The 25,785-nt window shown below is 34.6% G+C and overlaps 1 protein-coding gene across 6 annotated transcripts in view; it reads left to right on the top strand.

The window, feature by feature from the left end:
• Positions 1–25,785, top strand: part of RBFOX1 (RNA binding fox-1 homolog 1) — a 1,343,363-nt gene that overhangs the window by 1,296,007 nt on the left and 21,571 nt on the right. For all 6 annotated transcript variants that reach the window (XM_050906339.1, XM_050906343.1, XM_050906345.1 and 3 more), the window contains 2 exons: positions 7,895–7,934; positions 16,311–16,375. In XM_050906339.1, the coding sequence (XP_050762296.1) occupies positions 7,895–7,934; positions 16,311–16,375 (105 nt within the window). The remainder of the gene's footprint in view (positions 1–7,894; positions 7,935–16,310; positions 16,376–25,785) is intronic.

The following is a 25,785-nucleotide window of genomic DNA, read 5'->3' as shown; positions in this document are numbered from 1 at the left end:
TTTAGGTAGTAAGTTAAATGTATAAGTGTTGTGAACTCTTGTTGTAAGTTAATACAGAAGTTTTGCACTGCAGTCAGGTTCAGCAGTGTTTTGGAACTGGGTTCCAAGAGGTCAGCTCAGCACTCTTACCTTCTTCGGCAGGCTGCTTTGACAGTTAGGTTGGACAGATCTCACCTGTTACCTTCATGACCTGTCCTTAAAGCTGACTTCAGAGGGAGCCATGTATTGCATCATTAAGAAGTCACATCTTCTCATTGTTCTGATGACTTCCAGCTGTCTGAGATGAACCCTTGGTAATCTAGGGCTCACCTTGCCAGTCAGTATGTATGAAATATGCAAATATTTCAGTTAGTAAGCTTTGTCTTAATTTAGATAGGTCTTAGTTCAGATATTAGGCAGATTTAATTTTCTCTATCCACCTATGCTTTATAGTAAGGCACTGCTTTCTGATGCACAAAACAAATTTCCAACTTTTGTAATTCATGGATCAGTACAGAAATAATACATACCTCTGTTGCACTGATCTGCAGTTCGATTAATGAAGTTTTATTCTGAAGTAGTTTCCTTGGCCTAGTGTATTAGATCTTGTGCTAGTAACTTCTGTGCTCACCTGTTATGTACTCTGACCTATCAAAGAAGCAAAAAGGAATTTTCATCAGAAAAAATCCTTAATCAATGAAAATAAATTATAAGAATGTGATTTTCATTCACAATGGGAGTAGGAGTCAAGGAAAATTAGAGATAATAAAGAGATCACAGAGAACGAATCAGCTTACAGAAGGAAGCAAACAACGTGGAATATCATTTGTTGATAAGAAAAATGGAAAAATCTTTGAATGCTATTTTGCAATTAGTAGCAATTTCTCATTTTTCGCTCAAGGAAGGAGCCCAGCCTTAGAGCCAAGTAAACAGTTTCATACTCAAATATTTTCAATCATTAAAAAAAAAAAAAGACATTTATTTTGTATAATGACAGATATAATTTTAATTATAAATTTACATTAAATTCCAGCAATGTTTAGTTAGAAAAATATTTCTTTTTAAAAAAGAACCCACATGTAAGTGTAAAATATAAAGCTGAAGTTTGAAATGACCTTTTTCATTTTCTGTTATTTCATTAACCTTAGAAAGCTTATTACTGAAATAAAACATAATGCTTGATCTGAAATAATCTTCTTCACACTTTCTTGTTTATATTACAAAGTTTTGGAACTGAAACTGAATGATGTTGCTTTAAATTTGGAAATCAACTGTAAAGCTAAGAACATGTATTTCTTAGGCTAGTCTCTCATGCTGCTTACTAGCGTTTCTCTCAGCAGCACTGTCTCAGGATTCCCTGCTCTGTAACAAAAGCTTTCTTTCTATTCAGTCTCCCTTGAATCTGTAGTTGTTCTTGTTCACTGGTGTCCTGTTTGGTACTGACTGTGACCTTTTCTTAGAAACTGTTTATCAACAAAGTTAAAAAATGACAACGAGTCCTAGGCTGTAAAGAAATCTAGATCTTGTGGTCATTAGGCAAAACAAGTTGGTGTGATTCATATGGAAGGCTCTCTTCTACTGTGCCTCACCGTAACTGGGAAGCAGCAAATATGACACGCTTTGCTAGGTCTGAGGAAGATCGTTGATTATAGCCATACTTAAGGCCACTGTTTTCTTATAAATCAAAGAACAGCACAGGTGCATTAAAATGTGTCATTTAAAAATGAAGTCAGTGTTCATGAGGTATGTAGCACTACATAAATAATGAATGGATCCTTTACTTGTGAGTGAGGCATTTCACTAATTCCTTGAGATAGCGTCTTATTTATTAGCTCATGGAAAATACTTCATTTTTAGCATCTGCGGCATCATTTCTAATGCCTTGAAATACTACAATGTGCATCTTACTCATAACTTTGTATGTGTAATTCATTTATGTACCATAAAAACCTACTGAAACTGAAATGAGGGAGTGTCCTGGTTTTGGCTGGGATAGAGTTAATTTTCTTCTTAGTAGCTGGTACAGTGCAGTGTTTTGGATTTAGTGTGAGAATGATGTTGATAACACGCTGATGTTTTAGTTGTTGCTAAGTAGCGCTTATCCTAAGCCAAGGACTTTTCAGTTTCCCATGCTCTGCCAGCAAGCAGGTGTGCAAGGAGCTGGGAGGGAGCACAGCCAGGGCAGCTGACCCGAACTGGCCAAAGGGGTATTCCATACCATGGAACCTCATGCCCAGTATATAAATGGGGGGGATTTGTCCGGGAGGGGCAGATCACTGCTGGGGCATTGGTCAGCGAGTGGTGAGCAATTGCATTGTGCATCACTTGTCTTTTCTTGGGTTTTGTTTCTCCCTTTTTTTGTTATATTCCTTTTCATTACTATTGTTATTATTATATTATTATTATTATTAGTTAGTATTATATTTTATTTTACTTTAATTATTAAACTGTTCTTATCTCAACCCACGAGTTTTTCTTTTTTTTTTTTTTTCCCCGATCCTCCTCCCCATCCCACAGGGAGCGGGGAGGGGGAAGCGGCTATGTGGTGGTTAGTTGCTGGCTGGGGTTAAACCACGACAGGGAGTAAAGCTTCATTTGTGTGAGAAAACTGAATGCTGAAATTTAAAGAGTTTGGAGATCTACATTGCATGGAGAGCTCAGCTTCAACACTATGCTGCAGGAGGAAGAGAAGCAAGAGATGGTGGTGGTGTGTATGGCATGAGAGGTGCACGGAGATCAGAGCCTGTCAGTATGGGAGAATGTAGCTGTGCAGCTATGAGCTGTTGCCTGCTTATCTCAGGGGGCTCGCCGGGAACTTCACAGCAAGATTGGTGACTTGGTTGAGGAGCAAAGCAGTTGATATTTTAAGCTGACTAAGTTCCTTTCATACCTTCTTTCTCAGGACAGCTTCCATGTGGGAGGATTTGAGCTTACTGCTGCTTTGACCTTTCTTGCAGGCTTCTCTCTGGGTACTAGATAGTGTTTTGTACAAAATAATTTTTAAATGCTAAAAAAAAAAGAAGACATAAATGTAAGAAACAATGTCGTCTTGGCTTGACCTGTGTCTTTCTAGGATTATCTATTTTACTGACAAAGTGCCTACTAATGGTGTAAGAAATGTCCTAATAAAGCAGAAGCTACTAGTACAGATACTCTTATATCAGATTTTGGATGCAGTTGGCAGTACTTACATTGTCAAAAGGAGAAAGAAGCAGTTTCTGTTCTCTTTGGCAAACCACCGAAAGCAGGTGATCTGATTTTGATACCTGTAATGGCTTCTGAACTCTGCAGCAGCTAGTACCTCAGCATTCTTGAAAGTCATTCGCCAAATAGTAAAACATCATGAATATGATACTCCATCTTTATACTGCTGTCAAGAAAAGTCAGTGTCACTGTATATCTGGTATTAGCAGATAGATAGCAGTATTAATAAAACTAATAAGAAGCCCTTCTATTGCAGCGTCATTGGCCTCAAGTTCATCACAAGTTTAGTGTGTGATGACTTTGTCTTTGCATTTCCTCTCTGCTCCTTCCAGTTCTGATGAAGCTAACAGAGAATTAGCTTTCAGTCGGTATGTCCACTTCTGGTGTCTTTCCTGGGAAAACAGGGGATAGCAATATGCTTTTTTCTCTTTGAAAAGAAGAATAAAAAAACCCCCAACCCTAAATAAAATTGTGACGTTGGGGAGGGTGGAGGAGATGTAACAGAGACTATTCAGAAACTGTTCCCTTTTGTTAAAATAGTTGTTTTGAAGTGCTACATTCTAACTGATTCAAAATGAAAAAGAAGCTTTATTTTCCAACACATTATTCTGAATTTAAGAAAGAAGGATAATTAATATAAGCTACTACATCTACTACAGTGGTTATGGTTTTTTCCAATACATTTCTTTGGGGTCACAGAAATTTCCTCTTGCTTTGGACTCTGTGCTTTGTATATATGTGCAATTGTTAGAACAAAAAATGTGTTTTGCCAGCACATAGTGATTTATGTCTTCCAGCTTTGTTCTCTGCAGCAATGCCCTCAATTAATTTGCCAAAGCAGATAATATAACTTGTTCATGGCAGAAAATGTTGAAATTGGAAAGACAAGAACCTGGAATTAGAGAACATTCTAAGAAGTTGAAACAGCCTCACACGAGAGTTTCAGTTCTATATTTACAACAGTGAAAGTTGTGTTATTAGAGCGTTGAAAGGTGTTACTTTAATTCTCAGTCTTTTCTTTGGTTTATTTTAAATAAGGTTGTAGTTGCATCTCTTCTATTATTTGTTTCATGAAGGCTTCATATAAAAAGTTTCATATAAAAGGTGATTATTATGTTAACTTGTGTAGATTGTGTATATGGCTGAGGGCCATGTATACTCAGCTGCTATGAAGTTACTGAACTAAGGTTTGTGCAGTCAAGAATTGTCGTCTTATGTCATTGATAGATTATTCAACCCAATCCTTTTGAAAGATGAGGATAGAAAAATGATAATGAAGACAGATGTAGTCCTCCCAGGATATTATAAAGGTGGAATCTAAACTAGTAAAAAGTTTGTCTTAATATAGTTACAAAAAATTATTATAAGACACAGAGACTAAAATAAAGCAGCTAAAACCATGCCAAGCAGATGTATAATAGTTGGTGAGAAAACAGTTTCATATTTATAGAAAAATAATTTCAGGAAATGATTGCCACATATGATGTTATTTAGATGCACATTTTCTTATTAAATCAAGATTTCTCTCTTCTCTGAGTTTTCCTTAGCACAATAAAATCATAAAATACAACTGAATAAATCTCCCAAATTTGTTGTTCTTATTTTAGTGCCTCCAGGTAGTGCATTAACATATCATCCATTCCTGGGTGAAGTAATTCAGATTACAGTAACATGGCTGCTTCCAGACCCTGTGTTGGTTTACAAGGAACTCAAGATTTATCTGTCTGTCAAGACAATTCCTTGAATATAAAGTGTAAAAGGAACTGTGGTGAGATGGGTCCCTGTGTGATGCATTCAGTTTCTTCCCATGCTTGAGACTTATCATCTGTTTTCTGCCTACAGCTTCAGAGGGAGAAAAGGGGATGATAAGCCAAGCAAATTACACTTTGGAAAATTATATACTGAAGGAAAGAAAAGCACAAGAGCAAAACATAGCTTTTGGTGTTTTACATGTTGTCCTTCTGATGAAGGGTGCTGTTAGAAAATACATTTGACTCCACTGGTAAGATTCAGTCACAGGAGTCAATGAATGACAAGGACAGTGAATAGAGAAAATATTATCTGAAAAATCTATGAAAGTGTGAAGAATTACTTTTCTTCAAACTTCAAAAGAAGCAGGAGGCTTTATATTTAACATCACTGTCATACTACAAGACCATATGGAGGAAATAAGATAAAATCAGCTGATATCTTTTCATACTGCATGTCCTGCTTGGGAGTGTTATACTCATTTGCCTGATTCTGTCACTTCATCTTAATATTTACCATGTTTAATGACGGAGTCATGCATTCATGTCTCATTTAGGTGTTGGGTACTTCCTTTGGTATAGTATTTAGCAAGCAGTTGCATATTTAGAATTCAAAATAAGTTTCTGTCTGTACATGACTGAGTGTTATATGTAAAAGGAAGGCCTAGGTGAATGAAGTAACCTATCCAAGATTACAAGCAGCTGCACTTGGGAATTCAAAATGCATCAGCCCTTACTTATCTTCCGACATCTTCACTGTATACCCAAGATCACCGAGAGGAGGAAGAAAAAAGGTCCCCTTTCTGACACATATTCTCTCAAAAGCGCTATTTTCTGAATAGCGATCTTTAATAATAACTGAAAGTAGTATGTTTTAATGTGCTGTGATGGGTTGACCTTGGCTGGCTGCCAGACCCTCACCCCTCTGCACCCTCATTCCCGCTCCTCAAGAGTATAGGGGGAGAAGTAAGGTGGAAAAGCTCTTGGGTTGACATAAAGACAGGGAGATTGCTTGCCAATTACCATCATGGGCAAAACAGACTTGACTTGAAAATTAATTTAAATTATTGCCTATTAAAATGCAGTTGGATGGTTAGAAACAAAGAACCTAAAACACCTTCCCCCCATCCCCGCCCCTTCTTCCCTGGCTCAACTTCACTCCTTCATTTCCAACTCCTCCATCTCCTCCCAGCATGAGTGGCGCAGGGATATGAGGAACTGAGGGTTGTGGTTGTGGGGCCTCCATCTTCAGTAAAGTTTGTATCATTTGTATATCATCTCATAAAACTCCGTCCATGTTGTTCACGATTGTGTACTTCTACCTCACAGTCACGTGGAGTGTTTTATTTCTGACATGCAAACAGGTATAAGAAAAACATGTAATGTTTTAAAATAATCAGAATATCAAAACCAAAATGAAGGTACACTACAGTGTAAATAGCAAGCTCTCTGAAAGCTACCAGTGTAGACCAGGTTCGGCATATTTTGCTCTGCAGGCATAATAAATAGAAAAATACATGAGTAAAGGTCTGACCTTACTGAAGCAAATGGCAGATACTCTGATTTAAGTGGAGCCGAGTTTTCACACATTATTATTCCATAGCAAACTTTTATCATCAATGTGGTTTTATCAATGTGGTTTGTGTGCATGTATGCATATTTATGATTTTCTCAAGTGATTCTTACTTAGACACATACCAGCTCAGCCCTGTGGGTTTTGGTCATTGACCTCAATAGATCAGTTATATTTCTGACATGAAAATTCTTGTTGGAATTGCAAAACAGCTTACGCTAGCAACTTGGTAATAACTATTATTCCTAGATAATAGTATTCCTAAATTGAAAATATTGTTGTAAAAAAACTATTGTGTGCTCTCATATTTAGCTCTCGAAACAGCCTGGGTTTATTCTGATATTGGAAATACCCTTTTTAAGTTGCAGAACTGCCAAATGAATGTAAAATCGCAGGACTTACGTAATGTGTGTAATTGGTAGGCCACTGTTGTGTAGTTCCAGTTTTATTTAGTGTAACCATTTAAACCATCTTTGTCATACCGTGTCATTTATCCTGAAGGGTTTAGAACCTAAAATTTGAACTATTTACACTGACAATTTATCTTAGCTGAAATGCAGCAATCTCTGGGTAAACTTTTAACAGCAATATAACAATACGACATTTTTTTCAGATAAGAGGTAGTAATGTATCCAACCCAAACTGCAGGGAAGCTCAGAACCATTGGCATGTTCACCAAAGTTGTAAAATGATAGAATGAGGAAGGTTAATACCTTTTTTGTAAGAGTAATGCCATGACATTCTTAACAGACCTGTTGTCACTATCGGAAATGTGTATTGAGCTAACAGTGCAGTACCTATAAATACTCTCATCTCTGTGTAGATTGAGGTATGGAGATTTGACCCAATGGGTAGAATACCACCAGTATAATTATTTCACACATTCCTCTCACCATATAAACTTATGCTGTGTTTTGTTTTCCATCTAAATAATGACAACTACCGCTTTGTTTCAGAGGGTTGACATAATTGCAGGACAAGAAAGTAGTAGTTCAAGAGATAGCGTTTTGTTAATGTATTAAAACTGATTGTAGGATTGGCCCACTGAAAATTTTTATAGAAAAAATGCTGCCAATATGTGGTTTCTTAAAAAAAAAAGAAGGAACACCCCCACCCCCCACCCAAAACCTTATCAAAAGTATTTTCCAATCCTGCCATGCTTTGCCTCTCTTTGACCAAGCATTTGGCATACTTTATAAGACGATGTATTTGGTACAGTTTCACTTCTGATAATTACTACCAGCCTCCTTAACCAATGTGAAGAGTGCCTTCCTTCCCCCCTCCCTCTGTTCTTGTGACAAGACTAACCTCAGCTGTGCAGGGGTTGGTGGCATTTGCATGTGGAAATGCACTAATATGGATGTTTTTCTTTGTGTGTGCATCCTTGCAGTGTTGTATACCAGGATGGATTTTATGGTGCAGACATTTATGTAAGTATTCATTGATGTGCATGCTGTCCTTGTACATTACCAGAGTCATTCTTTTTGCAAGTTTGCTGCCTAGCTTGACTCTGTTTTGTCTATTTACCATCCCTTGCCTGTCAGAAAGAATTGAGAAGAATATCTCTCACATTGGAAGACCTTTCTGTTCATTACATCTATCATTGTTCAGTGGAGCTGAATTAACTCTTCAATCAAATGCTGAATGAATGCAAAAAGATGTGAAAAATGTGTGTGTGTGTGTGTGTGTGGAAGGGCATCTCCCTTCAAAATTGAAGTTCAAAGAAAAAATAAAACCAAAGCAGAAACATTCTTCTGCAAATCCCCAAAAGCTCGTTTTTAAAAATCAAGGCAAGCTGAGTAAAATTAATACCTGAAGTATGAAAATACTTTATGGAGAGATATAGATTTCCCAAATCCAGGCAATATTGGGTATACCTAAGTGCCATGGTGATAGTAGAGCTAAATTACATAGTAAATTTAAGATACGGCTGTGTATTGTCTGTAATCTGAGTAGACTTCCATCTGCTCTTTTAAAATCCACTTATTTCAATTTAAATGAAATGGGTAGAGACTGCTCATCATGTAAGAAGTGGTTATATTTGCTAGTAAGGATTTATAGCCCTGGATCCATCATTACCTACTTCACCCCGTTGGTCACCAATTTCCTTTTAAATAGTATGTTTTTAAGTTTCTTTCTGAATACTGAAGTTTTTACCTTGAATGTATATGAAGAGGCTACTTATGACTGAGTATGCAAGAGGTTTCAGGTGGTTGAGGCTGAATTTCACTGTTCTAAAATAATTAATTCTTATACCCTATGTGTAAATGTAAAATATTTTACTAATACTCCAGTAATCTTTCACATTTGTTATTATTTTGATAAAGCGATCTGGTCCTAAGTTACAGGTATCATCTTTATTTCACCAGACAACTTTCTCTAACCTACTTGTACTTCTGTTGTACTGTCTCTGTTGAGATACAAAGAGATGGATGAGTTGAAATTGGTATGAATATTAAAAATTCAATAGGTAGTGCTAGAAAACATTCCTTGTATTCATTATCAGCAATCTTTTAGAACTATTTCCAAGGGAACAAGGTTTTTTTTTAATAAGTTTTATATAAAGAAGGAAAACAACGTGAATTTATGGATGAAGTAGGTTTTGTTTTTCTGATGGAAGTAGAAAGAGGCTGATACTTATCTGAAAATTCATCTGTGTAGATTAAAAATATATTTAATATAAATTAGCATGGGTTAAAATTCTCTCCCTATGTAATTATGTACTTAGTGATGTTATCAGTAATATATTGTTTACAACACATGAGAATCACCCGTTTGCCAAAGGCTTACTCAAGTGTAGTATGCTGCTCTAATCTCACCTAAACACATTGCTGCTATATAGCTATATAGGATACCTGGTACAGTGTGGAATTTCTTCAAGTGTGGTTTCCAATTTTCATATTTCTTCAAACTGTCAAAAGAATGTGACATCCATGTTGCTCAGTTTACCAACCCGAAAATCTGAAAGGCAACAAAACATCTTTCTCAGGATTGCTTAATGTGATAGTATAGGTGGGAACTAAATGTTAATGTAACAGTTCGTAGTTTTGGAACCCACTGCTGCTGAAAAACAGGAATATCTCTTTTGGTGATTGACTATTATTTTTAGGTGGTCTCACACCCTCTCACAAACTTCAACATTTTGTTTCCAAATGGAAAGTGATTTAAATGAGGAAGATATCGAAGAAATTACTAATTTCTAGTATAGCCTCAGTTTTGTTGTCTGGAATAGTCATGTGCATTAGAAAATGGAATAATTATACTGGTGCATTGGTTTTCACTCAGTTGCAGCTTTGTATTTCTGATTGCATTTCTTAGTTTTCTTAATGCAGCAGAATGTTTACCTTTACAGCAGTTGACAGAATTAAAACACTCTTCTGGAAATCTGTTTAATTTTTTTATAATGTACAAAGCTTCTTATTTTATAATTAATTTTTCTTCACATTTGTTCTTTCTTGCATATAAAACATTTTGCAGGGGAGGGAGAGAGAGATAGAGAGAGAACTGGCATAAATCAAAAGAAACCTTACAATTCACAGTGTATGAGTTCTTAGTGTATTAGTTTGCAGTGGACCAAGTTATTTATTAAATCCCAATTGATTATGACATAGTTCTACTCAGCCTTTCATTTTAAGGGCAGAGCTGAAGCTTTGTGAAAGAACAAATGATTTGTGAGAAAAAGGAGAACAAAAAATTAAACAATATAGGTTTCAATAGTGGATTGGAGAGAAAGGAACCTTAAAAATACCACAGAAAGCAAAACAAAAGGAACACAGTACTGAAAAGCCAGACCAAAAATATGCATTGACAAGTATATCAAAGTGGGTTTCATTCTGATATGATTACATTCAGTACCAACAGTAATACGGACCATGCTAATCTTTTCATAACTAGCTATCAATATAGCCTTTGATGGCTAGATTTTGTGGTAAGGAAGGAGGGAAGACACAAAAAGATAAAATGTGGTTGGGTAAAAACTGCAGGGTGAACCAAGAACAGCAAATAGCCAGAGCTGCTTAATACTAACCAGAGAAATAGAAGAGAATAGAAATAGAAAAACAGGTGGAAAGTACAGTCAGAAATGAAAAATCAACAGCCATGATTCTAGATGTAATATAATATATTCTATATTTCATATATTTCTATATGGAATGTAATAATGCTTCTGAAATAGCTGAGCTATTGAATTCCTTTTTAAATGTGCCTTTGAGTAGGAAAAATAAAGGAGATGATTAGGAAGTAAGGAGGACCTTTTAAAATTAAGTATTGATTCACTAAGAGAAAAAGTCATTAAAAGAGAATTAAGGTTGCCTGCCAGCAAATATAGAAGTTCCTAGATGAAGATTGACACCTGTGAAAATAATACACTCCACAAAAAAATAGTAACAGACGCCGAAATATGCAGTTAGAATAATAGCTCTATACTATCGCTCTGCTTTATCTTAAATCTGGTTGGTTTTTTTTACCCTTGTCATAAAGAATGTTTTCAGAACATGTCAGTCTTCAATCCACACCTAAAATGTGGGAAGGCTAAGAAATACGAGAAACTTCCGAACTCTGTCATCAGCAGCTTCAGAAGTCCCTCAGTAATACGGTTTAACCATGTACATTAGTCAGTCCTACTGTTCACAGCAAGATTTTCTAACCTGTTCTCAGGATTCTGGACCTGTGATACTGCAGCTGGTGAGAGTCCACGACAACATATAAGTACATAGGTTTAAGATTTTTTTCTGAGCTGCTGATCAAGAATAAGGCATAGTTTTGTGATCAGGGGTATGGAATGAGATTATCAATAGCTACTGCCATCACCTTTAGCTCAAAGGTAGGATAGCGTTGAGGGTGGAGCACATACTTATTTCCCAAGGAAAAAGCAGATATAATTATCTAAGCAACGTTCCCTTGATGCCAGGTAGAAGTCCATCAATGCGATCAGATACCCTGAAAGGTGCTGTTCTAATGTGAAAAGCAAGGATATGCAGTTAGCACTGAAGTCTTTCCTTTAAGTACCAAAGATTTTTGTGCTGTAAATGGAAGGATGTGCCATTTCCTGTGACTGACAGAAACAAACAAAAAAAAGACTTTTCCAAGGGCAAAAGTGTCCCCAAGGAGCAGTGGCTGTTCCTCCTAGTGCTCTATGTGCTGGAACACTCCATGACACCTTTTTAAAAGTTTGGAGATCTAGTGATGAAATGTCTCTTCATCTCTCTGATCTTTATTTGTGACATAAACAGTACATTCAAAAAAATGCTGGATCAGTCCTGGTGATTGTATTTGGTTGGAATTAATACAGGTGGTGGCAGTTTGGATATATTACCAAGAGCTGCTCTGAGGCAACAGATACCTCTGGGAACACAATATGGAAATAACATTGAACCTTTCACATAGGCCTGTTCCAGAAGCTGAGCCAGCACAAAGAGGTGGTGGATATTTTATTTTTAATTCTCCCAGTCAAAGTTTTACTCCGTGAGCAGAACAAATACTGTTTAAACCTCAATATCATATGAGTGGAGGAAGAGGAAATTACTACTTCTACTTTCTATATTCTGCAGGGCTGGGTATAATTCATGCCATTTTTAATCCCATTCCTCTATTTGTAGCTAATAAGGCAGGTATAATTCTCAATACTAGAGAAGGTTTTGAACCTTGATTACTTTATGTTCATAAAATACTTTGAGATCCTTGAGTGAAAGGAAGTATAGGAATTAAAAACTGAGGAAAAATAATTCTCAACATTCACATGGAATATTAAATATGTTAGTAATAGGAAAAAGTAATGAAAAAAATACCCATCATTTAGAGTCACTTAGTTTATCTGTATCTACAATAAACACTGTCAGTACATCTGAGATCAAGATAAAAAATGTAATTTAGGTATTTTAGGAGGAGATGCACGCATGTATACATGGTTTGGTAATCTATAGATGTGTGTTTGTATAACTCGTTTTTGTGGAAATTATTCTTACTACAGATATAAAGACTTTATTTAAAAATTCAGATGCATTTGATTTTCTGTTCATTTCCATTTTATTATATCTTATCTAAAATTTTTGTGATTTCTTTCTAAAATTGATTAAAAAGATTTCTCTGTAACAATTGGCTACTGATCTTCGACAGATCCCACTGCTCTTTTTCAATTTGCCTGAGCCACAGAGATGTATAAAACATTGACAGGAAAATTGTAATGAGTGGCTCTGTAGAATTTGTCTAAATTCCTTCCTTAGATCTTTCTTTCCATCCTTCTTTCTTTTACTCATTCAAATCATTACATTTCTGTTTCTTTATAGAGCAGTATTGCAAGAGCCTGTGTATGGCAATAAGTTACCACAGGTATGACATACTGACTGATGGAAAAAACTCATTATGCTGAATGTAGACTCTTGTAAAATCATACTAATAGTCAAATAATTATGTGATAAAATGGATTCTGTGTGTATAAATGATAAGAATAGTCTACCAGTTGCATTTTATTTTCCAGATTCTATCACAAAATCACAGATATTCTTCATATTCCATGAAATACAACAGTTACTGTTGTGAGTGTCCCGTTCAGTATTTTATGCCAGTGAGATCTATCTCTATATTTAGACTGCAAGTGTATTGACTCTATACTTAATTTTTTAAGGCTACTTAAGCTGCTGTAACATTGTATTATCGTTGTTTTGGAAGTAGCAAATACGGAAGCACAGATAAGGCAATAGAATTTTTTTTCATTATTTTAGCTGAATTTATTATTTCAGCTGAATTTTCAAAATAATAATTTAAAGCATAACAGTCAGGCACTTTCTGTTTGAATGTACTGAGTGAGTGGGAAAAAAGCATTCCTAAAACATTTCTAAAACATAGGAACTGAAAATTGTTATTTATTATTATGAAATTATTACATATTTTTGTTCTAAATATTTTATTTTGCAATATAGTCTAAGGCATGAAGATAAATATTTAATGTATTACCCAAGAGATGTATATGTAGTGAACATTACTAGTGTATTCATCTAAGGTATCAGCCAACTTCAAAATTAGAGAAAAATTGTAAAGCAGAACTTGTTGCAGAAGTTCAGAGTTCAGGGGTTTGAATCGGATTCCCATCCTGATTCCCATTATGAAGTGTACCTTCAAGTATTTTGTTGCTGCAATGATAAGTCATCTGAAGTAATTGAAGTAAAACAATTAGAAAACTTAGTACCACACCAAACCTGCAGAACACAAACCCCATAAAAATAATTTAAGAATGTTTTTATGTGTAAATATGTGATAGCTTATGTTAAAAATATGAAATCATGACATGGGCTGGTAGGGAATTATGATTTTCCTGATAACGAAATGCATCCTGCATTTTAGTTCTCTAAAGAATTCAGGCAAATTCAGTAACTTCGATCTATTTTTATTTTTATTGCTTTAGACTCAGTCTTTCCAGGACTCTCACAAATGTCATACTGATTGTTGAATCCAAAGCATCTTAATAAAGTTCAGAGTTGAGCTTCAATGTTCAGCAGCAATTCTTTGATGAAAGCAAATAAAAATGTAAGCATAAAAGGAATGTAACTCTTATATTTAGGGAGCAAGAAAGGGTCTGTCTTCAGAGACTGACCAATTTTTAGTGATAGTTAAATAAAGGAAAGAAGAACAATCCTCACAGAGCCTACCATCTGCAGATTTAAGACCAGCCAGTACGTGAACAACCTGTCTCATTTTTGTTTGATTAAGAAGGCCGAAACATTGACACTTCTCATGGTGGCCCATTCTCAATTCTGTACCATGGTCGAGTCATTATGTGCATAGTTGGATTGAAATGAAGTGGCTCTCGCATTTAAATAAGGGGTTTTAGAGATGGACTGCAGGACAAGTGAAGGAGTCATACATGTGGCGAACAGAACCATGTCATGCTGCAGAATGACTTGCAGTCTGCCACACATTTTCAGGACTGGATCATGAAAACAAGTTTAATATCTTCTTTATACTTTTACCATGTGTACTGCCTCATATCAGCACTCAGGGAAAAAAAGAAAAAAAAAAGAAAAAAAAAAAAGGGGGCTATATTTAGCACTCAAAAACCAGGAGGGGAGAACTGCTAAATTTGTATAATCTCTCACCTTTCTCCTTGTAGCAGAAGCCAGACCAAGTGTGCAGCTTGCATTATCATCTCTCAGCCTCACTGTTTACTGGCTCAGTTTGCACTTGGTGACATTATTTGACATTTGATTGCCTGTATGCACATACCTGCAAGCAATATGTGCCTATTATACATTTTTGACAGTAATAGCCTTCTATTGGTTTATAAAAATCAAATGATCTGAAATGAGAAAGTATTTCATCTCAATGCTTCTGTACTTGCACAGAGAAGCAGCTTGCTGCAAAAGAGAGAGCATATATAGTATTATGAAAGCACCTGCCTTATTCCAGTGGTTGTGTGACACGATTGCTGCTGGCAGGGAGCTGACCAGGAGTGGGGAGGTAAAAGTACTATTCTCTGTGTGAGCACTTGAAAAAATCAGAAAGAATGTTCCTCAAGTAAGTTAACAATTCAAAGCCTGGAGTTTCTAATGAGCTGTCAGTATATGTAAAACATATGTTTATTCTTAGGGTGATGTGGTGTTATCAGCCAAATGATTGCTTTCCAAAACCAACCTGCTTCAAATCTTCAAACCAACAAAGGTTTACACATGTTAGGGATGAAAGTGATTCCTCCAAGCAAAGTAGTAGAAGGGGGGAAATAGCTTGTAAAAGTAGTTGAAATTGCTTTTCTGAAAAGAGTGAATTTTTATTTGTAAAATCGAAATAGAAAACCCACAAAAGTTCCTGCAGTAAAAATGTACTACTGTTACAGTAAGGGTTGACACATCGTAGCCTATTCTTCATGCTTCAGCAAAATACCTTGTGTGAATGCAGCCTTCCCCCCCCCCCCCCCCAAATCAATCCATTAAAGCAAACACTTTAGCAAAAAAGTGAATTTCATTCAAAGCTGAGCAATCTGATACTTTCTTATTCAACTCTTTGTTAAGGTGGGGGAAGGTGGGAAAGAAAATACAAAGTCCTCTGTCCCAGGGGATTATGGGGTGGTGAATTCTAATTGGGACGTAAATCGTGTTTGTGTTATCTGTGGAGACTGGCCTGTGTTTGTTAATTGGCATGCTGAGATCATTTTGAAATGGTTGATATAACACCGTGGTCCATTGAACAGGAAGCTCTGCTGTTTTCACAGTTTGATAATCAATGCATCACTGCACACAATTCCTTTCAAATGTGTGTTTGTTTGTCCTGTTTGCTTAATTGAACATCTGCAATTACTGTTACATACAACTGAATGTTAATTCATGGAAGAAGAGAATTTTGCTTCTTCATTACAATTTTATGTATAAATTGGAAACCTATGTAACATTAAGTGTTAATTGAGTGCACAAATTCATAGGTTTAATCAACCAGACATGATAAATCACATTTTGTACAAAAAAGAATTGATTATTAGCTGAGTTTTTCTTTTAAGTTCAACATCGCTTTATTAATATACATACACACCATTCATAAGAGCAATTGCTACTTGAAAACTTGTGGAAGAATACAGTATTGTCTTGTAAAAAACCTTATGTTGATGAATACAGTTGCTTTCTCCTGATCTCTGGGACAAATCTTAACAAGTACAAGTTTGTGGTGATAAATTTTACTTAACAATTCACTGAAATATTTCCAATCTATTTAACACCTTAACTGAACTTACAGCATGACAGTACTCTCTCAGTTGTTGCTAAATTTTGCTAAATGTTACTTAAGGTGCTGTAGCAATCCAGTTAGAGCGTGAGTTTGTGTTTCAGGGTGGTTATGCTGCCTACCGGTATGCCCAGCCTGCCACTGCCACTGCAGCTGCCTACAGTGACAGGTAAGACCTCATTTAGTGCTAATAAATATTTGACCGGTGGAAGTTGAAGATGATTCTATAAATTTGCCTTGTTGAAGTCTCATAACTGTCTTGTTGCTCTGCAGATAATTGTGATATCTAAAGCAGGCTGTTTTATTATAATCCATGAATAGCCATAAACTGAGAGATTTTAGGCCTTAATTGAGAATCAGGCATAAGATGTGCACATTCCCAAGCTGTAGATCACCCAGTTAATGTCTGTGACCCTTGTACAATGTAGATAAATATATGTACATCTTCACGATGGTCTGCTACTAAAGATCATTATTCGTCTTAGGAGTATTATTTCAGTTGATTTAGAACCTGAACCTATTGAGTGCTTTCAATTCTCATTGACATTGTTTTAGTCAGCGGAAATTGAGAATGAACTGTGTCTAAGCTTGAACTATCCAAGGCAAAACAACATTTTTTCCATTTGCTTTCTTTCCAGGCATTTGATTTTTTGAAATACTGAAAAAAAATCAGTTGTTATTCTTTTGCTCTGTAATTTTTATCCTCAAAATGTAAACCATATTTGGTGGAAATAATACCAGGAATAAAAGATTATTAAAATCTGCATAAGAGAAACATGCAAAGACTTAACTTCTATGAACTAAAAGCGATGTCACATAAACTAACTTGTTTTCTTGCAAGATGAAAATTGGGACCCCTTTGAAGTCAATGTCTAAATTGCTATTGACTTCACTAGGAATAGGATTTTGTCAGATTGCATAAAATTAAGTCTTTGCAGTGTGTGGACATGATTTTGTAATGAAAAGAAAGAATATCCTATGTTTTCTTCATAAACTGTACCCTTAACAAAATCTATGCTATCTTTAATACCTTTCAAGTACTTGAAGAGTGTACAGTCGTAAAGGGAGGATGTATATTGTGAAAGAGAGATACATGCATATATTTTGCTTCACAATAGCAGCAAGAAGTAAGGTCACACTTCTCAATTCCTGAAATAAGAAAATTCTCCCTTGGAATCATGGAGATAATTTCTTAAGTCTTGAATATGTATTGAAAAATTTCTTTAGATGCTAAATTAGACATTGTTTTAAATGTTTCTGTTTCTTAAAGAAATCAACAGATTAAGAAATTTCAGTGAACTATTTCTTAGATTGAAGTGCTGTTCATGGATTCTGTATTTTTAGAACAAAGTACCATGGTATGAATGTTACAATGCTATGCATGCATATTCGCCTTTCAAATGCTTATTTTGGGTAATGAAGATATATTTTTTAAAGTTATGTGAATAAAATAATTTGCATGTATGGCTGAGGCATGCTGTGTCAGACAGGTAAGCAAGTTACTTTCTATTAATTCTGGATCAGTAATATCAACTAGATATGTGCTGTATGCACTTTGTTCACGATGTACTATTTCTACTTAGGGTAACCTACAAAGGTGAAGTGCTACTCAGTAGTTTCATTTCATTTCCACAAAGGTGTGTTAGCATGTTGCAGCTCTAGTATTTTTCTGTGAGCTTATAATGCAAAACAATTCCTGCTTCTAAAAACTTACTAAACTGAAAGGACAAAATTATAAATAACCTCCTGTGGTTAGTCATTTTTTGCCAGATATCATTCAGGTGTCCCAGGATCATTTTATAGGGTGTTTATTCCTGTGAGTAAATGAATTTCTGAAAACCTATATGATACATAGAGAAACCGAACAATATCAAGATGACTTTTAAATGCTTTAATTATGAATTAATGTACCTTCTCATAAAACAAATCAAATGCTGTAAGATAAAACATCAGTTGGTCACATGTTCTGCTATGGGTAGAAAGTCAACATCACTAAGAGTTATGCTGACAAAAAAAGTAAAGGATTTGTCTAAGAAGGTAGTGCTCTTAAATGCTGTAAAGGAAGCTTGAGATGGCATCAGTAGTAATGCAGTTGTTACAACCCTTAATTATTTTTTGAAAAAATGTCTAATTTTCAGATACACTTTGTGTATAATTAGAATTGTAATAACCTGTCTTTGCTTGCATAATTTTAAATATCTTAAATGAATTTTCTATCTTCTGCATTTTTTTAATTTAGCTTCTCTTTTTAAATGTGGTTAACCCTCATCTTTGATCTGCTTCCCCCAAATGAATATGGTTTCTTGTCTTAATTACAAATATTGTAACTGAATTTCTTTATGGGAGAGTCCTAAAACTAGCATAGAGAACAAAACAAATAACAATCTGCTCAAACATTTCTTTGCATATGGGAAACTATGTGCAAACATGGATACCTCTGATTACTCACAACTACAGTTTGCTTAATTTGATTAACTTTTCATTCATTTTTTAATGAATTTAATTTAGCAACTTTTGTGAATTACTAATATTGAAAGTGCTGAAATATAGTTCAGTACAACTGCTTGTATCTTTTCTTCTCAATGTAATAATCATCTGCTGTCCTCTGACAACATTGAAGATTCCATATCTCCTTATACACTACTCTGATTTAGTGTTGATTTGAGCCCCTATTTAATTTAATTACACATGAAATATATTTACTGTTTATGTGTAAACAATGCCCAGAAAAATCAAGTGAGGACCAGTGAGTATGTACTATTGAAGCAGTGACATATCACGGAAATACTACTTCATATTAATTTAAAAAATAAAAAAAGCATTATTTTTTGATCACAGCTCATATACATGATGAATGGCAATGTTCCATATTTGACATGCTTCTTAAGTCAGAAGATGGAAAGAGGAAATCTTTAGATTGGAGACATGTTCTGGTAAATTAAAAATAAAGGTTAACAGAAAGATTTGGGACTCCAGAATCAATACACCAAGTCAATGGATAACGATTACTGTAAGAGAGCTCTATTGTGAAGAAATGCAATGGTATCCTTGTTTGTCACAGCTGGAAATATTGCTGGAAATAGGCAAAGAACAGATATATAGGGGAGAATCAGGTGGCAAGGAAATCTCATGAAACAAATCAATGCAAACCCCTAAGTATTTGTTAAGAGAAATCACGTACTCCTAAAAACAATTTCACAACGGAGATAGACCTTGCAGATTTCTCCAGTCATTTCTTAGGACTGTAAAACAAAAACAACAAAACAAACAAACAAACAGGTACATTTTGGTTTATTTATAAAGCAATATAATCACTGAATACAACTTAAAAAAAATTTAGAATTGGATTTTTATACTGTGTCATCTATCATCATACTAAATTGCACTTGAAGATTTGAAGCTCTTTGCAGAAGTGGATCCAAAAAATCATGTTTAAGTTTCCAATATTTAAAATATTTCTGATAAATTTTTGAATTCTTATAACTGATAAAAGGGGACCTCCTGGTCTATATATGTTCTTCACCATTCTGGAGCTTTGCCTGCCAAACTCTTTAAACTGAGAGTATTTGGAAAAAATAATTGTAAGAATGTGCAAAAGACACTAAATCAGATGTCAATAAAATGTTCATACAGCTTTTATTCAGCATTCGTGTAATATTTTAAAAAATAAAAATATAGTTGTTAGATTTCTGTCCAAGTCTGAAGAGAAACTAGCAGAGTCATCAAGTTTTATATTTATGAGGTAGAACAAGTCAAAGCATGGCAGTGGGGCGTATTGTCATTTTGTCATTGCATGTTCACTTGATGTTGCTAGTATGTCTGTAATGCTGTATTGGATTTGACAGATCCATCACATAGCTCAGTGAATGGCTTGCTTGAATTAAGCCTATGGGCAGACTTATTCACATTGATTGGCTATTGGTTTTGTGTTTTATGATTTGATTATTGCATCTTCGATCGGAGTAAGAAAAATGTTCCTTTCCTGCATATTAACTTTGTCAGCAATATTTATGAAAGTGTATATGGTAGTATAATAAAACAAAACCCCAATAATAGTAAACTAGCCTTGTCTGAAAGGCAGAATCATTTCGCTTGTACCGCTTGCTAACTCTGTTATACTTAATAATGATAATTATGTGTGTTTATATATGTATGATTGTGTATTCATATATATACACACATTCCCCATCCATCACCCACCCACGCGCACACATGCACATGTACACACACATGCGCACACACACACATATGTACAGAGGTATTTTGCTCTGAGTCTAATTCCCTTTTCTAGTACAGTGTCAAATTTAAATCTCGCTACAAACAATGGGAAGGTTCCCATTGACTTCTTTGTTGTCTGGATTAGATCCCTCATCACTGGAAGCTGACCTCTTTTTTTTTCACTAACCTTTTTTAAAAGCAAATAAGGCATATTGCAAAATATTTTGCACATAACACTTTGTAGTATAAAATATATTAAATTTTTTTTTTACTATCAGCTTGTGTTACATGTTCTGTGCTCATACATAGGATTTTGTATGAAATCTGAGACAGGAGATTTTGTCATATGGAAGTTGTGTGTCTTCCAGATCTGAAATCTTACTCCCGGTAAAATCCTGATATTCTAATAGTTTACATTTTTAACATGCCTACGTGGAGTATTCACTTTTGTCAAAGTACTAGTGTTTACAGAGATAGAACTTAATATATTTTCCAGTTCTATTTGGGCAAGTAGTTGAGAGTAAACTTGATATTTGTGGTCAGATTATCCTAAAATAGAATAAGTACAGATTGGGTTTAACTGGAAACATGCTCGTTAAAGAATGAAAAATTAGAATGAAGAATAAAAATAGACAAAATATAAAATGTGAGCTTTTGTAGATGGAGGTGATTTTTTCGTATATTGTAAACTTTAAGATCTTCTATTTTATGAATAAACAATGAAACCCACTATAGTTTTATTCAAATTATTTTCTCTCATTGAGGATCTTACTAGTGATATATACTAAAACTTAAGGTTTTGAGAGCATATAAAATATAATAGCATCTTCAGTCAGAATTTGATTTTCCATTAAATAATTTTATAGAAGGATAAATATTTTAAAATGTAGTACTTCATTTCATGGTCATACTTTTTAAAATTTAGGAAAAAAGAGCTTCTATACACAGTTTTAATTTCTAAAGTAATTGGGTTGGAAGAGGAAAAAGAATAGAATATAGTGATAACTTTACTCTTCTACTCCCAGCTGGCACCTTCAAACCTTTTTGAATTTTGCTATACAAGTTGAATCTTGAGAAATGGAGACGTTTGGGGGACAAGATGATACATAAGCAAGAATCGTATAGCCCGTATCCTAGGCTACTGAAATTTTGAGAATGAAAAGGATCAGTTAGCATCTTGACCAGGTACAAAGGTTCTGTTTAGCTTTTGTAACAGCAATGATACAGCATATATTTAACACTATTCTTCTTCAAACACTTAGGTTTGATGTGGTGATGTTTGATTGGTCTAGTTTTTTCTGGATATCCTGTATGGTAGCTAAAGCTTATTTATTCCCTAATATTGCAAATAAAATTAAAATCATTCACTTTGCTGTTACAGAGAGTTAATGGATTTGGGCTTCTACCTATTAGGCTTGTATGTCTTTGTCTGTATCTGATCTGTGGCAAACTAGAGGATCACTGGCATCATGTTAATATTTCATAATCCATATTCATCACTCAGATCACAGTTTTGGGAATGACTGGAGTATATGACTCATGTTATAGCCATAACAGTACCTTTTAGTGAAGGAATTAGAAAGGAAAAGTGGATGATTACGAATAAAGAGAATGTAGTAGAAAACAAAATAGAGAGTTTAAAATTCTATGAACAGGGAGTTTCATGTAGAGCAATTTGATAGGAATTTCCTGAAATAAAAATGTATTGCACAGAGTACTTGAAACATGGTTCATTCTAAAATATTGTAGATATAAAACTTTTTTGGGAAGACACAGTGAGTCACATTAATGTAGGAAAATGTGCCAAACACGTTTCATAAAAAAATAATCTTCTACCAAGTCTAGAAAGCTGCTTTATATACTTTGATATTTTAATACATTCCTCTAACATTTGGTAGAATTAACATGTTTTCTGATACTTTGAAGGCTTGATTCACCTGTGTGTAATACCACTATTCATGTAATATCCATGTAACTATTAAAACTACTCCTTTAGTTCAAAACTGAGGTAATATAGTAGTGAGAAAGCTTAGGGTTCCTGGCCGAGAATGATGGTAAACCCCGATTATGAAACTTTTATCATGTCAGAGCCTGTATTCTTCATACCCTGCTTCTACTTCTCTTTACTGTAATTTCCATTCTCCTTCACTGTAATATCAAGGGATATTTTAACAATCCCCATAGACAAGGAAAGGCTTGGCTATTACTGTAAAATCTGGTTTGACATCCATGCTGGAAATCATGAAGAAAAAATTGAGAGAGACGGTAAAGGAACACTAAAGCCTAGATTTCCATACCTGGCTTCCTAAAGTGCTCCAAGTTTAAAGATGCTGAGTACTTTTGCTGCTAGTTTCTTCTTGAACATAGTGGGAGCTGTTAAATGCTTATCATCTGACATTTACATACCAACTTCAGTATCCTTGCTTTCTTTTTGTTTAATACATCTAGCCTACGTCAGGTTATATAGCATAAGTTTTAACTTGGGAGTTTCTTACTTAAAAATGAAAGTTCATAGTAAATAACTGTGATTATAAATATATTCCTTTGATGCATTTTCATGCATGCTTTTCAAAAAGGATTGGTTAACATTTTTAAAATAGGAATTATCTCGTTAATAGTTCATATTAATTCACTCTTAGAGGATATTGAAAGAAAGTATGACTTTAAAATTTTAAAGTGTGTTATATTCAGCAGACTGGATAAATATGGAGTTAGGGAGTTACTAAAACATTGATTCCTAATCCAACAGACCAAAACTGTTACAGTCTATTGGGTCAATGCCTGTGACATGATAGACCATAACAGTTCCTTTGGACATGTCACTGTCTAATTATACACTTTTTAGTTTTCAGATCATTGACTTGATAGACCACAAAGAGGCAGATTAGAACATGCTATAAGTATTGTCAGCCTGAGTGCTTCCACTGTGAGCGCTTTAAAAGCAAGAAAGAATTAAGAGCATTGTGAGTCAGAGAGAAAATGAAGGAATGAAATGCTATTAAGCAAATATGGAATGAATTGTATATAGACGGTATGGATTAGCCATGTAATTTGCAATGTGTTTTAGGCAAGGTGAGGAAGTATTAGAAGAACAAACTTAAAATAACTATGTAGATGAAATTAATCAAGAAAGAGACAATTTACACTCTTGCATATTTTTACTGTAGTGTTTCCCACCTCAAAGGAGTCTAAAGCATTTGATTAAGTATTTCAAAGGAATTTTTTTTCACATAACTTTGGGCTTGTCAAGTTTCTAATACTCTAGGAACACACCTGTGGCAAAACAGCAGTTTGTAAGAATACTGCACAGCAGGAATGGGAGTAGAAAGTTTACCCATGTATCCTAAAGAACAACTTTTTTGTGAAAACTGCTATAGGATGTTTCATATACATGCAGAAAAAAGTAAGGTCTTCGTTTAAACCAAACGTGTACCAGCCTCTAAACTTCATTTTGTGTTTCTTGAATGACTTCTTAAATAATCCTGGCCAGGTTTTCGTATATATGGTATTTTAGTTATGATATGAAAAAATGATGTTGTCAAGTAATTTGTAAAGTCATTCAAACCTTAAAATAATTTAAAGGGAAAGAATTGTTGTTATTCATAATTGCTACAGAAGTTTATAATTATACCTCTGTATATTAGGAGACTTTATTGTGGATAAAATGGCGGTTACAAGTAAACCGTAGTAATCGTTATGAAATCAGAAACAAATAGAAAGTATGTTTTAATGAGACATTGTTTTAAAGATGACATGATATACATAAACAATAAATCCCCCAACAAAATAAATATATATTTTGTTATGTATTTTACTGGATAAAATACTGATTCTTTGCACAAGACTGACTTCAAAATGCTGTACTGTTTGCCCTAAAGAGAGTGAAAAATATGTCCAACATATAGTAATAAACAAAAATTTCAAATATAAATGATAAAACTTTAAAAATAGCCTTAATTTAGCAGTTGCTAACATTGCTGACATGGAGGACTTTGGAAGTAAAGTTACTGGATTACTTGTTCAAGGATTTAGTTTAAGTGTGTAGACTGTGTTAATCACAGTAAAAGGCAAATAATCTTACAGCAGTTACGCCACTGAGATCACTATGAATTCAACTATTGATTTATGTGGTGTTCAGAATTTCACCTATTAGTTTTAGGTTTCACTTTAAAATGTTAAGAACCACTTAAAAATCATCTGTGTTCCTCTTGCAGATAAATATGCATATTTATACTGTGTATATTATATTATTAATAATAAATACATTTATACTATGTATAATATATTATGTAATCCTTCATACATAGAAAAATTCCACTGATACAGCAGCTAATATGACTTAGAACTAAGCGTATTTGTATAGCTCTGATTTAAAAAATAAATAAATCAGGAAATAAAATGTGTAGCTTTAAAATGTAGATGAAAGGGCTACAGATTTTTGCACTGGTTGTGATGTAAGACATTGTCCACATTTTGGCAATATATTAAAAATAAACATATTTTTCACAACAACTATACTAGGTTGCACAACAACTATACTAACTTGCAAAGCATACCACTAATTTGCTAGAAGTTTTCTTTATACAGTCTTTAAGGGGTAATGGGAGGAGAGAGAGGGGGAGTTCATATACAAGGCATTGCCACGGAAGAATTATATCTGTATGCGGTATGGACACCTTGTCATTTCCCTAACATGCTTCACAGCATTAATATTAGGCTATGCTAAAAGGAGTCTCTCTCTTGTAGCATTTGAATGGGTTATTTAGTTAGTTCAACAGAAGGGCTAAAAAAGATGCCTGTCAATCTGCTGGGGAAAGCCTGACATAAGAATACAAATTATGAGAAAGCATATTCTATTGACCGTTTTTCTCTTTAGGTTTTTTGTTGGTTTTTTTGTTTTTTTTTTTTCTAACTGGAATAATACAGGCATATCACCAGTCTTGGGAACGCACATTTCCATCAGTGTCCAGAAGAGTTAGGGACTTTTTTTCCTTTTTCTTTTCTTTTTATTTCTTTTCTTGAAGGTGTGCTTTTCACAACTACACAAGTGCTTTTTGGTATTAAAACGAATTATTCCTGTTCAAGAAGTTGTGTGACTGGTGGCCGGATAAAATTTAATGAGAGAGATTTCTTAACTTTTCTGTTTCCTGCTGTCTTTGGCAGTCTGAATTACGTTAGGCAACTTGTCATTGGCTAACTCACGCTGAAATGGTCCTGTATTGAGCATAAAGAAGACACAAATAAAAAGCAATGCAGAGGTGACTGCCCTGGCAGTCAAATTAAGGGCTTGGTTAAGCTGCCTGGAAAAAGGGATCTAGTGCCACTTGAGACACTCTAGGGCATGTGAGACACCCATGCAGG

The sequence above is a fragment of the Gymnogyps californianus genome, chromosome 15 (genome assembly GCF_018139145.2).
Source record: "Gymnogyps californianus isolate 813 chromosome 15, ASM1813914v2, whole genome shotgun sequence".
In the NCBI taxonomy this organism is placed as follows: domain Eukaryota; kingdom Metazoa; phylum Chordata; class Aves; order Accipitriformes; family Cathartidae; genus Gymnogyps; species Gymnogyps californianus.
The sequence above is the reverse complement of the archived record's forward strand: the minus strand, read 5'-3'. Positions and strand labels throughout refer to the sequence as shown.